Source organism: Nothobranchius furzeri, chromosome 1 (assembly GCF_043380555.1).
Source record: "Nothobranchius furzeri strain GRZ-AD chromosome 1, NfurGRZ-RIMD1, whole genome shotgun sequence".
NCBI lineage: Eukaryota > Metazoa > Chordata > Actinopteri > Cyprinodontiformes > Nothobranchiidae > Nothobranchius > Nothobranchius furzeri.
In genome coordinates this window covers 40,273,856-40,286,900 of record NC_091741.1, presented here as the reverse complement: position 1 = coordinate 40,286,900, position 13,045 = coordinate 40,273,856, and the positions used below count along the sequence as shown (strand labels likewise).

At 44.6% G+C, this 13,045-nt stretch overlaps 1 protein-coding gene across 1 annotated transcript; it reads left to right on the top strand.

Moving 5' to 3' along the window:
- The first annotated feature begins 466 nt into the window (after positions 1-466).
- Positions 467-12,256, top strand: cyb5r3 (cytochrome b5 reductase 3). The gene is made up of 9 exons (XM_015961213.3): positions 467-1,091; positions 1,363-1,488; positions 1,612-1,684; positions 4,814-4,920; positions 4,982-5,111; positions 5,247-5,330; positions 10,533-10,618; positions 11,193-11,292; positions 11,701-12,256. The coding sequence occupies exons 1-9, from the start codon at positions 1,071-1,073 to the stop codon at positions 11,871-11,873; spliced, it is 900 nt and encodes a 299-aa protein (XP_015816699.1). The 5' UTR covers positions 467-1,070; the 3' UTR covers positions 11,874-12,256.
- Positions 12,257-13,045: the final 789 nt, after the last annotated feature.

Sequence of the window (13,045 nt, the reverse complement as noted above, 5' to 3'; positions counted from 1 at the left end):
AGTCCTAGTCCAACGACACATTGCATCTTTTAAAAAATCTGACCACATCACCTATTCAAGCTTATGCGGTTTCAAACTTGGTGTTGAGAAGAGGTTCCAAGGTTTCCTTTCCGATATCAAACCTGTATGACAGGGAAACTGGCGACGCCATGCTTTACTAAACAGTAAACAACCATAAAGTAATTTCAATTAACCGTCAATACACAAAATCTCACTTGTAAATTCAATCTAACAAATAAGTTTGTAACACCAAATTGTCATCTTCTTGCTCACTCGTGATTGCATGATTATTTGTTTATTGTGAATAGCTGGTGGTCATAAGGAGATGTAATATCAGAAACAAAGCTAGTCAGCTGCAGGAGGAAATGATAGATTAAAATCAGGTCAACCCATGAAGCATGACAACTAAAAATAGAGGAGCCCTAATCTGTACGTGCATGAAAAAAAATACAGTTTGGGTCGGAGTGTATTTCTGGTGTACCATTTCATTGTGTAAAAAATAGGTGGTGTTAATTTCAACGTCATTTAATTTCAATAGCAATAAAAACATTTCAGAAGCGTTTTCAATTAACGTATTTATTTCACACTGGGGAAGTAGATACGTGGATAGATAATATTATTTTAACAGTGATTGATAAGTGTTGTTTAAATAATACGTTTAGCCGTTATTTTTAAGTTGTTTTTGTTTTGTTTTGTTTTGTTTTGTAAATCCATACCCAATAAGGAAGTGACGTTGGATCAAAGCACCGGAAGTTTCCAAAGCAGACCTTTTTAAAGTTTGTGTTTTTCTACCTTAAATCAGAAAGTAATAGAAAACACCTCGCTGTAATATTATTAATAATAAAATATTTTTAGTTTTGAAATGTTTTAAGGGCTGAGTTTTAAAAAAATTTTAGCACGGCTTTTACTTTTTGGAATCCCCGGCCGGATGTTGTTCTCCGTACATGCTTAGGACGCCTTCCATGAGGGATTGGTTCTCCTCCCCTTCATAGCGTTTGTTGGTAGCGACCTCCAGCGCAGCTGCTTTCTGCTCCGACGAACAACCTTTCCGTTATCTAAACAGACTGAAAATGTTGTCCTACATCATTGGCGTGAGTATTCATCAATGCAACTTTCTCACGCAAGTCTTGCTTCTGCTAATTTTTAGCACTAGTCAAAGCTAGCTTGAGCTAAGGTGTACTCTTCCAAACTAAGTGAAGTTGGGCCTCCCCGCAGGAATTTGCGTGACTCATTTTCTCCAGTTAGGGATTTCCTATAAATGACATTTAGCTCGACAACACCCTGCAGACGTCTCAAACAGTGGGTAGCTAATGCTAGCCGGTGGTCTGAGTCATTCTCCTGCTTTTGACCTTCTCTTCGCAGCTGATTCGAGGCGGTTTTGACAGCATCGTGAACCTCATCTTCAGACTTTTCTTCTCCAAGAGGAGACCTGCAATCACCTTGGAGGACCCAAACATTAAATATGCTCTGCGGCTGATTGACAAACAGGTGAGAAGGATGAACGCAGCGCTGCTGTCTGAACGCAGCAGCAGATCCGTTCACGTACCAGCGAGGTGTGCAGCTTTGATCTGTGTTGTTTGAGGAACTGTTTATTTTTTTTTTCTTGTTTAGATTGTAAGTCACGACACGAGGAAGTTCCGCTTCGCTCTGCCTTCTCCTCAACACGTCCTCGGCCTGCCCATCGGTCAGTATGCGCAGCAAAGAGCCATGTTGCCACGCCCATCGTGTTCAAATGCTCCAAACACAATAATGGTTTATTGTCACGTGCAACAGGATTAGTGTGCAGCTCAGTGTTGGTGCACGAGAAATACCAAATTTAAGTAAAATGAAAAGCCAAGATTTCTGCTAAGGTAAATGCTTTATCACGGTGAATGGATGTAAGTATGGCTGCATGTGGCTGTTAAAGTGTTTGTATGCATAGTAGAGTTGAGCTCACGGCAGCATCAGGTCTTCGTCAGCATGGTGGTATGTAGGGTCAGTCTGGTGCAGCTCTAGGACTGAAGCTGTCCCTCAGCCTGCTTGGGGTGAGGGTGTGTTGGGTCCTTGCAGGCATTGGCTGTGTTTTGGATGCCGTTCATATTTTGTGTTTGGAGTTCTGCTCTAGTGGTCTCCTGTAAACTGCTGCTGAGGTTTTCTGAGGAGATGCAGTATGTGAAGACGCTCCGGATCAGGGGTATTTAACTCTGGGCCTGGAAAGCAGGTATCCAGCACGTTTTAGTGGTTTCTCTGCTCCCAACACGCTTCATTCAGTGGTCGAACCATCTGTGCAGCAGCCAGTTAATTACCTGCTGATTGAAATCAGGTGTGTTGAAACTTAAAGGTGCTGGGTACGGCTCTTGGTGGAGCAGCAGGAGAATGTTGTTGGCATGTTTCTCAACTGTTGAGCTTTTCTAAAACATTCCTTTTCTTTTAGTAAGCAGGTACGAAAAAACATTTTTGAAATCACGACGTCTGTCTTGGAAAAGAAAAGAACGAATATTGGCTCCTGCCATCAGTTTTTAAATTATTGATCATTATTTCTTTGCTCTGAACCATAATGCTGTTTTAGAGAACCTGAAATTGTATCAGTCAATGTATTATGGTGCTTGTCCATGTAAGGCCCTGAAAACCAAAACCAGGATGCTGAAATGAACCCTGAAGTTGACTGGCAGCCAGTGAAGCTGGAGGAGAAGCGGGGTGATGTGGGTGTGTTTGGAGGACTTGGTCAGAAGCCGAGCACAGGCGTTCTGAACCACCTGTAGACGGTTCAGGGAGGTTCTGCTCAGAAAAGCCAGCTGCAGTAGTCTAAACAAGCCTTGCAGCTAGCCTGTCCCGGAGCAGGCTTGTCCACAATAGTGATGGAGAAACCAAAGCTGTCCAAACCACTGAACCAATATGAAGCAAATGGTTCAGTGTCGTGAATCATTTGAACCCAAGAAAATGAGTGACATCTGCTGGCCAGCATCAGCGTGGCACACAAAAGTCCAAATCTGTCTGTTTCTGTCTGTTTTACATCAGATAAGTTAAACAGTTGTTATTACTCTTCTGTCAGTAGACATAATATTTATGGAGTTGTGTTAGTGACTGTCCCTAGCCTGGCAAGCCAGACTAAATAAATGTATTATTTAGTCTGGCCATGCTCCATTGACGGCTCTCGGTTGTGGGGCGGGTTCTACCGTTGTCTTTCAAATGATCTCCGCATTCCACTGGACAATGAATGTGACATACTCTTGTTTCACTCTGTTGCATCATCCCACCCACCAGGCATATAGAGTGCCCTGATTGGCCCACAAAGCGGATACAGCTCTTTGATTTGTTCACTAAGCAGATAGAGCACTATGATTGGCCCACCATTAGGGACCAATCACAGCTCTTTATGTGTTTGAAACCCCTCTAGAGAGCTGTGATTGGCCAGCCAGAGTCCTGGCAGGAGCTGCTGAGGTTCCAATGGAGCATGCCTAGACCATTCTTTGCAAAGCAAGAATTTGGTCTAGTTCACTAGGCTAGACTGTCCCAGCAGCAGGCATCGACTCAGGAGGTGTGAACAGGGATGGGTCTGAGAAGAGGACTTCTATAATCCCATGCTTCATTCTAATCATGGGGGTGCCCATCCCAGAGTTGGGACTTGTAAATCCTTAAATTAATGGAGAAGCTCTAAAGATACTTAAAGACACATTTCTGCCGCCAACCATATTGACCTCCTCGCCCTGAATTCAAGGCTGACGTGAAGCATGTGATGTCATGAAGCTTCGTTTGGAAAAGTCACGTGATCTTACGCACAATGAAGCAAGGCATCGCCACGTCTTTGAAGGTCGATACAGAAGTGAGCCCCCCCGCTCAAGGATAACATTACTAGTCCCCAAGCATGTGTCACCACATGAGTGGGCGGGGCTTACCCCTCCTTTCCACCGGAGCCGTGACGTAGCCGTCAGCAGCACGTTACTGCAGCAGCACGTCATAGCTGCTGATAGGGACCGCTGTGGTCAACAGGACCTTTTCCACCGGAGCCGTCAGCAGCGCGAGTCGGCCGCGTCTCAGGAGCAGCATGTCGCCGCCCTTACGTGCCGGTTCTATTTTCTACGCGCTACGCCTCTGAAACGGGTCAAGTTCGACATTTTTGGGGAAGTAAAGACAGGAAATCGGACGCGGAAACAGAGCGAAGCTCCCCGAGATTTTCAGAATAAAGAAACGTACTGCCTTCCGGTTGCTTTACATTTTAAAAAAAAGTTGTCACCTAGCTAGCGGTCTCCTTTGTTTTTCCATAATGGATGACGAAAGGTTGACTACTGAAGTGGAGAAGTATCCAGTCCTGTTTGATCCCAGTCACAGTTTTCATAAAGACAACGTCAAGAAGGATAACGCATGGAGTGACGTATCTGCGGTTTTAGGGCAAGATGGTGAGTTTATGCTAATTATTAACGTGATTTCTTTTGTAGTTTTCTCCTGCTTGTTGTTGTGTTTACTGACAAAGTCACGCGTGATTTTGCTAATGTTGCGTGACTTCGTGTTTGTCGGTGACAGCTGCTCCCCTGCTGCTTCGCGTCTCGTGGGAAGGGCCAAGCAGCAGCATACGCGAGCTAGACGTGCTGCTGCAGTAACGTGCTGCTGACGGCTCCGGTGGAAAGGAGGGGTTATGGTCAGCCTCGTTCGCAGAACCAAATTAGGGGAAAATGAACCGGGATTGTCAGAGTAAGCCTGGTTAATGGGATTAGCCCTCTGCTTTACTCTCCGGTATCTTTGCTTTGCTGCGTTTTATGTGATTCTCTGTTTGGTGTAAAGACTAAAGATGAACCGAAGCCACGTTTGTGAACCATCTGTTTGTTTTTTGTTGCAGGGCAGCACATTTATCTGTCTGCAAAAGTAAACGGGCAGCTCGTCGTCCGCCCGTACACGCCAGTGTCCAGCGATGATGACAAAGGCTTCGTGGACCTGGTGGTGAAGGTGAGAGCAGAACCCTTTTCTGTTTTGATGCATTTACATCTCACTTGTTCTGTGCTCACAGGTTTACTTTAAAGGCGTCAACCCAAAATTCCCCGAAGGAGGGAAGATGAGTCAGCACCTGGAGAGCCTGAAGGTCAACGACACGGTAGACTTCCGAGGACCCAGCGGCCTCCTTGTTTACAAAGGAAAAGGTGAGTGGCGTAAAGTGAGGCGTGGCTGTGGGACGGAGACGGGGTGCGCCCTCACATGACCCGACACAGATTAAAGCTCAGTCCCGCAGAAGTAAAGAAGTAAAGGGAAGTTAAAGTGTCGCTTTTCCTCTTTAGGTGTTTTTGCCATTCAGCCTGAGAAAAAGTCTCCAGCTGTGACCAAAACAGCCAAACATGTGGGCATGATCGCTGGAGGAACAGGTGAGGGGAACCCTGGCATTAAAGCCGCACCGATGCTAACACGGCTCTACTAAACATAAGATTATAAAACTATCAAATCATTTTTATTTATTTTTACAGATAAAAAAAAGGTAATACAGTAACATAATAGGACAGGATGAGCTAAAAGGGCCAATTGCTTCATGTAAAGGGACTTTACAGAGTTTTGAATTTTTATGCTCGCAATTGCCCCCTCAGGCCAAAAGCGTAACGGCAGCTTCAATAGTAGGCTCGTGCACGAGGCGCGCATGCTGTACGTGCACACTCCTTAACGAAAATAACAGCTGAGACAGTCCCTTGTGTGTGATGGTCTGTGTGTGTGTGGGGGGGGGGAATTAATAAATAATTTGGTTCTGTAGCTTTCTCTTCAGCACAGCCGACAAAGGTTTATGATGGGTCAGTCCTCCTGCATGCTCAGATCATTCCCTTCCCTTGCTTGAAAAATTGTTCCAAAATGAAAGTTGAACCCACATCTTTTTATCCGTGAATTCAAAGCCGTTCGGCGAGTCTCAAATAAAAATTTGGGCATCTTACTGTAAAAAAAATTTCACTAATGTAAAAAAGAAACACTAGAACAACTATGTTCACATCCAGAATCAAACTCGCATCTTCCGCACGTAAGTCCGAAGTTTATCTAGGCGAGCTAAACCGCCAGTGGCGTTTTCTGTATCCGTAACATTTATATCCTTGATGACAGCTGAAACAACGTCCAAAGAACGGTTCGGAGGGCGATGCCTGAGCGTGAACGCGCATGAAGCAGCCTGCTCGACCCGAGCATCTCTCTTTTTCTGTGATTTTACAGAAAAACAGGCAATCACAGTAAAAATGCCAGGGCTCATTCTACAGGACCAGGGCATTGCAGGAGAATGTATGAAGAAGACATTTATTATTTCTATACGTGTTTTGGCTGTCAAACTTCCATAATGTCCCTTTTTCATTTGTAAGTCGCTTTGGACAAAAACGTCTGCTAAATACATAAACATACATAAACATTAAAGGATTCACATTAAAAAATGAGTTTTTCATTTGAGATTTACATCCACTCTTTTAAAGAGGAAGTCACTCAAAATCTTTTTTTTTTTTGCTGATAAACTATATAAATGAGTGTCTGATCATGCTGTAGACACATGTAGTCAATAATTCGGCACTTTATTTATTATTTATTCTGCCTAAAACTGTCAACGATGCACTGTCGTCAGGCAAAAACTCTGCACTACATTCGAATTTAAATCTGCCATCGCTATTGGCTAAGAGGTACACTATGATGTTAGATGGTAAATTATGATGTCACAATGTTGTGAATGTGTGTATTTGTTAGCAGCTCTACCCTCTCGGTCTGCTAGGCTACAGCATTTGTTGCATTTTTCAAACAGGAAGTGGGAGTTGAGTAAGAATCTGGTAGGGGTGACTTGCTCTTTAAGGTAGTTTTCCCCAAAATTCCATATTTTATGATCTAAAAAGTTTCGTTCTTAAAATAAAGTTGAATAAAACGATTTCATGGGACTCTTATTTTGTTTTTATTTAAATATTAGACCTTCATCATTTAATTTGGTAACAAAAAGTTAAACTATTGAACTTGTATAGTAAATATTGTATTCATTAAACCCTTAAATTTCCAGGTTTAATGAACACAGAGTTTTTGTCCCATGGGCGGGACGCTGGAATGCTAAGGGGTTTAATGTGTTTTTATTGTAAAACTTTTCATTTGGAAGGCCAGATTTAGGTTCCTGCTTTCATCAGAATGTTTGTACACAAACATTTATTTAATTGGGATAAAATGGCTTTAATGGATTTCACTTATTTTCAAACCCTTTAGGTTTTTTTTTAATTGTTAGAGCAATAAAAACCTTTCCCATAAGGGAATCGTTCCAGCAGCTTTATTCACCCAGAGGGTGACCCGATCAGTTTTGTCCCACTTTAGCCAACAGAAACAAAAACATATGAAATTAGATGCCATTCCATGATTTTTTTATTTGATCTGAACAGAGTTAAAGGTCAAATGTGTAAGAATGACATCTTTTGGTCTAATTAGGGCACTACAGTCACTCAGTGCCGTTCTGAGTTCCATAGCTTTTGAATGACCGATTAAAGGAAGTAAAACGCCACGATTGACCCACTACAAGCTTCACACACACACACTTCACTGTATTATTGTAGGGGTGACGGTGGCACAGGAGTTAAGTGCTCGCCTCGTAAATGGAAGGTTGCAGATTCGAGTCCCACTCAGTCTGTCGCTGTCATTGTGTCCTTGGGCAAGACACTTAACCCACCTTGCCTGCTGGTGGTGGTCAGAGGGACCGGTGGCGCCAGTGCTTGGCAGCCTCGCCTCTGTCAATGCGCCCCAAAGCAGCTGTAGCTACAACGCATGGGTGAATGATTGTGTTGTAAAGCGCCTTGAGGGGTTCCAGGACTCTAGAAGGTGCTATATCAAATACAGGCTTTTACATTTGAGTCATTGTTGATTGAAAATTGAGAATTTTTAGAGCAAACTATTTGCTTCTAATTCACAGTTAGCCTCTAGTCTGCTTCACCTAAAGCTTGGTTTATGCTTGACGCGTCCGCGAGGTCCGCGCGGCTAAATTGCGTCATTTTAACAACCACGCCCCTCCACCGCGCCTCTGCACGGCCCAAACTTTCTGCACCGCACACCTAGGAAATTTTCTAACCACGCGAATGGTCGGACGTGGAAAAACTTGGCGGACTGGCAAGAACTAGTATGGCAGAGGTTCGTAAATCCAATTCAATTCAATTCAAAAATACTTTATTAATCCCAGAGGGAAATTGATTGCTGTAGTAGCTCAGAATAATAATAATAATCAAGTCATCAAAGAGTTGTTGTATATTACAATGACTGTTGCCAGGAAGGATCTCCAGTAGCGGTCAGTGTTGCAGCCAAACTGAAGAAGCCTCTGACTGAAGACACTCTTCCGTTGTCGGACAGTCTTGTGAAGAGAATGCTCAGAGTTGTCCATCATGTTCTTGATTCTCTGAAGAATCCTTCTTTGCATTATCTCCTCCAGCGGTTCTACAGTCGTCCCCAGAACAGAACCAGCCTTTGTTATTAGGCTGTTGAGCCTTTTCAGGTCCCTGCTTCTGATGCTGCTACCCCAACAGACGATGGCTGAAGAGATTACACTCTCAACAACAGACTTGTAGAAGATCTGCAGCATCTTGCTACAGACACTGAAGGACCTAAGCGTCCTCAAGAAGTGCAGTCTGCTGTCTCCCTTCTTGTAAACGGCTTTGCTGTTCTTTCTCCAGTCCAGTCTGTTGTCCAGGTGACCTCCAAGGTATTTGTATTCCTCAACCACCTCCACTTCTTCTCCCATGATGGAAACAGTGTTTGACTCCACCCTGTTTCTTCTGAAGTCTAAAATCATCTCCTTTGTTTTGTTCACGTTCAAGGTCAGATGATTGTTTCCACACCATGCCACAAAGCGCTCCACCAGCTCTCTGTACTCAGCTTCCTGTCCATCTCTGATACACCCGACAACTGCAGAGTCATCTGAGTATTTCTGTAGGTGACAGGTCTCTGATTTGTACTGGAAGTCTGAGGTGTCCAGGGTGAAAAGGAATGGTGAGAGTACAGTCCCCTGTGGTGCTCCAATGTTACTGATCGCCTGGTTTGATGTGCAGTTCTTCAGCCTCACAAACTGTGGTCTGTTTGTCAGGTAGTCTTTAATCCAGGCGATAGCTGAGGCCCCCACCTGTGTCTTCTGGAGGTTCTGGCAAAGTACATCAGGCTGGATTGTGTTAAATGCACTGGAGAAATCAAAGAACATGACCCTGACAGTGCTGCCTGCTTTGTCCAGATGACAGTGGGTTGGTTGAAGCAGCTGGATGATGGCATCTTCAACTCCAACTCCATGGCGATAAGCAAACTGCAGCGGGTCCTGATATGTTCTAGTTTGCTTATTCAGGTGGACCAACAGGAGTCTCTCCAGGACCTTCATGATGTGGGATGTCAGGGCAACCGGTCTGTAGTCGTCATTGACTGATGGGCGAGTTTTCTTTGGAACTGGAACAAGGCAGGATGTCTTCCACAGGCCTGGAACCTTCTCCTGGACCAGGCTGAGGTTGAAGAGGTGCTGCAGAATCCCACAGAGCTGCTCTGCACAGGCCTTCAGTACTCTGGGGCTGACACCATCTGGACCTGCAGCCTTGTTCCTGTTCAGTCTCTCCAGCTGCCTCTTCACCTGACTTCTAGAGACAGATAGGTGGGAGGGGGAGGTAAATGGGGCAGCAGCATCTCCTGACTTGGTTGAAGACAGATTTATAGAACCAGAAGTGTCCATGACTGCGTTAGGACAGAAATACAGACATTTGTATGATTCAGCTCTCAAAGATCACTGTGATCAACATGTTAATAATTCTTGGAGAGAAATAGCTCGCACTGTCGGAAAAGACGAGGATGCTGTTAAAATAGCTGACATGCCATGTTGTAAACAGTAATTTCTACTTCTACTATGGTGTAGTGTTGGATGCATGCCGTAGAGCTCCATGCTGCCCCCTACAGTTTGGGAGAATATTGGCTCACTGCAGAGACAAGCCGCATGAACCATAAACGCTGCGAGTTGTGAAGCGCGTTCCATCTGCGAGCCGCATCACCAAACGGAAAGTAAATGTGTCAAGCATAAACCAAGCTTAATATTGGAGTGAAACAAAAGATGCCGTGGCTCCTGGGTTGCACCGGTTTGCTGTTTCAGTTCTTTAAACAACTCCGGAGCCTTTTGTCTGCTGATGTTAAATATCATAAGCTGACGCTGCAGCGTTAGTTCTCTGGAGACACAGCAACCCCACGCTCACTGTTATAAATGGTGACTTTGTCTCGTTTTTGGTTTTTTTTAAGGAGAAAACTGACTGTTTTGTAGTAGAATTCTTACATATTGCTTCTTTAAATTGCTAAAAAATGAGAAGTCCACTAAAGTAAATCACATTTCTATGTGCAAAACCCTACAAAGTGATGATCTGAGGCCACGTGTTGCAGTATCGAGCTGTTAAACGGTGATGAAATCTGAGAGAACCCTGGTTCTGTCATGTGAGACAGTTCCAGTTCATTTCTGATTAAGGCGACACACACAAGGTCCAAAATAATCCATCAGCTGGTTCCTCCAGATAAAAAATCTTTCTGCAGAATTTAGTCAAATAAAAACAAATCTAACCAGAGGTGACATTTTTTCCCAGGGATCACCCCCATGCTGCAGCTCATCACAGCTGTGATGAAGGATCCTCAGGACCAAACGGTGTGTCACCTGCTGTTTGCTAACCAGGTGAGCTCCATAAACCAGGAACACAACCAGTGATGCAGTAAGGTGGGTTTCCAGGAGCACTACTCGGCCTAAAACAGCTCTGTACAGCGGGGTTTGAGTCGGCCCATCTGAGTGTAGCGGATGCCAGCTCCATGACAAAATAACACGAGGAGGTCGGTAAACAGCGGAACGTAACCTGTGCTCCACAGAAACACAACCGAGCTGAAAAATGTTGGTGTTGTTGGACATTTAGCTCAGTTTGGTGGCTTTTTGTCACTCTGAACCAGGACATGGCAGCAGGCAGTGAAACGGAAGGCCAAAAAACTCCAGAGCAACCAGTGACTCCGCCCACTAGCCAATCAGCAGCCAGACTCAGCCTTGTCGGGTACCTAAACGGAGCAGGGACTAAAAAAAGGGGAGCAGGTAGAGGGAAAATACCAAACAGTGGTCAGGCCGAGCTGCACCGCTCCGAGTTACTGAGTAGTGTTCCCTAGAAAACCACCCTAACTGGTCCAGTCCCAGTTGGACCCAGTTAGGTCTGTTGTTCGTGTCCCGATGATTTAAACGAATGGATAACAAAGTGTCGTGTCCACAGACTGAGAAGGACATCCTGCTGCGGGATGAGCTGGAGGAGATCCAAGTCAACCATCCGGACCGCTTCAAGCTGTGGTTCACCGTGGACCGAGCACCTGAGAGTGAGTTCTTGATCCGGACCCGTCATGAAATCCAGATCATGTATAAAAGGTGGCGATGCAAACTGGAGACTAAAACGATGCTTGCTGCCATATTCTTTCACATAAAACCTAATTCAAAGAAACGCTGTTTTAGCAACGGCACCAATAAGTTATGAGAGCAGACCTCCTCAGTATTCTGTTCTTCTGATGGCATTTCATAATTCAGATTTTTATATGAAAATATATAAATGTAGTTTTCTTTGTAACTGTCTCATGCAGGGTTTAATAGACATTCGTCAGGAGCTTTAACTGTTCATTCGCTTCATTTATCTGATTCAGAAAGCTTAAACGTGTTGTTCCACCTCTTCATCAGCAGGTGTCACTGTTTCCACAGAGTGGTTGAGTCTGGGGGGCTGATTTGTTTTTCAGACTGGGAGTACAGCCAGGGCTTCATCAGCGAGGACATGGTGAGGGAGCGTCTGCCCCCTCCCAGCGACGACACCCTCATCCTGATGTGTGGACCTCCGCCCATGATCCAGTTCGCCTGCAACCCCAACCTGGACAAAGTGGGACACTCCTCAAGCCACAGGTTCACCTTCTAGAGGTCCGTCCACCCGGAAGAAACGAGGGCAGGATATTGTACGGGACTCTGGCTCTCGTTTCTGCCGTGACTAACGCACTAAAGCAGCAAGTATTGCACATCGTTTGTTGATCATGTGGCACAATCACAGCAAGGACCAACGAATGAGGGGTGGAAGTTTGGGATGGAATTGTTTACGTGTTTGGTGTGATAACGGGGACGTGTTTAGAAACCGAACCTGCTGTGGTTTCATGTCAGAGGATTTGAGGTTGGTGGCCGTTTTTCAGTGCCTTTGCACCAAATAGCTTTTCTAATATCTTACCATCGCTTGTTCCGCCCTTGGCATTACCAAAGATGTCAGGTTTGTGTTTAATGTGCAGCTTAAACACGTTCTACTGAAATATTCATGGTGTCATTGTTTTAATGATCAATCATCTGGAAGTTGTGTGAGTGCAGATTCTGAGTAGTTTATCTTCAACACGCATGATGTAATGGAAATAACAAACATGTAAGCTGGTGACATCTGTGTTGGAGCAGGGGAACAACTAAAACACGCTAGATATCAGACTTCAGTCCCCATCACTAGCCTTCAGATTTCTACTTTTTATGATCCAAAACATCTTTTTTCAAGGTTGTCTTAATCCCCAAGGGGGCAATTGAATTGCCATGGACAGTAAAAGCCATTCGCTGGACTCTGCTATAAGCCACAGCCGCGATAGAAGTGTCAAATATACGATCATACAAAATGCTGGTTGTAAAAACGCACTGCAGCAGGAACAAGGGTTCCTAAAACGTTCAGTGGAACAACGGGGCATTAACATTCGCCCACTAAAAGAGCTCCTGAGACCCTTAAAGACCTGACGAAGGGGTGACCCTCCAGAGACATAACTATCGTAAGTTTACTCTCCATCCTTTGTCGATGATCAAATGAGTTCAAGCTTTGCCCAACCACTGAGCCGGATTTCTTGATCATTTTGTTGACCCTGTTTTGGTCCTCAGCAGTGAGGCTCCTGCCCCAACAACACAGCATAAAACAACACACTGGACATAATCCCCTGATAACACATTCAAGAGCCTCCTACTTATATCAAAGGATCTTAGCTTCCTAAGAAAAAACAGTCTGGACTGGGTCTTAACAGCATCGCTGGTCCTTTTCCAGTTTAACTTATTGTTGAGGTACCCCAAGATATTTAT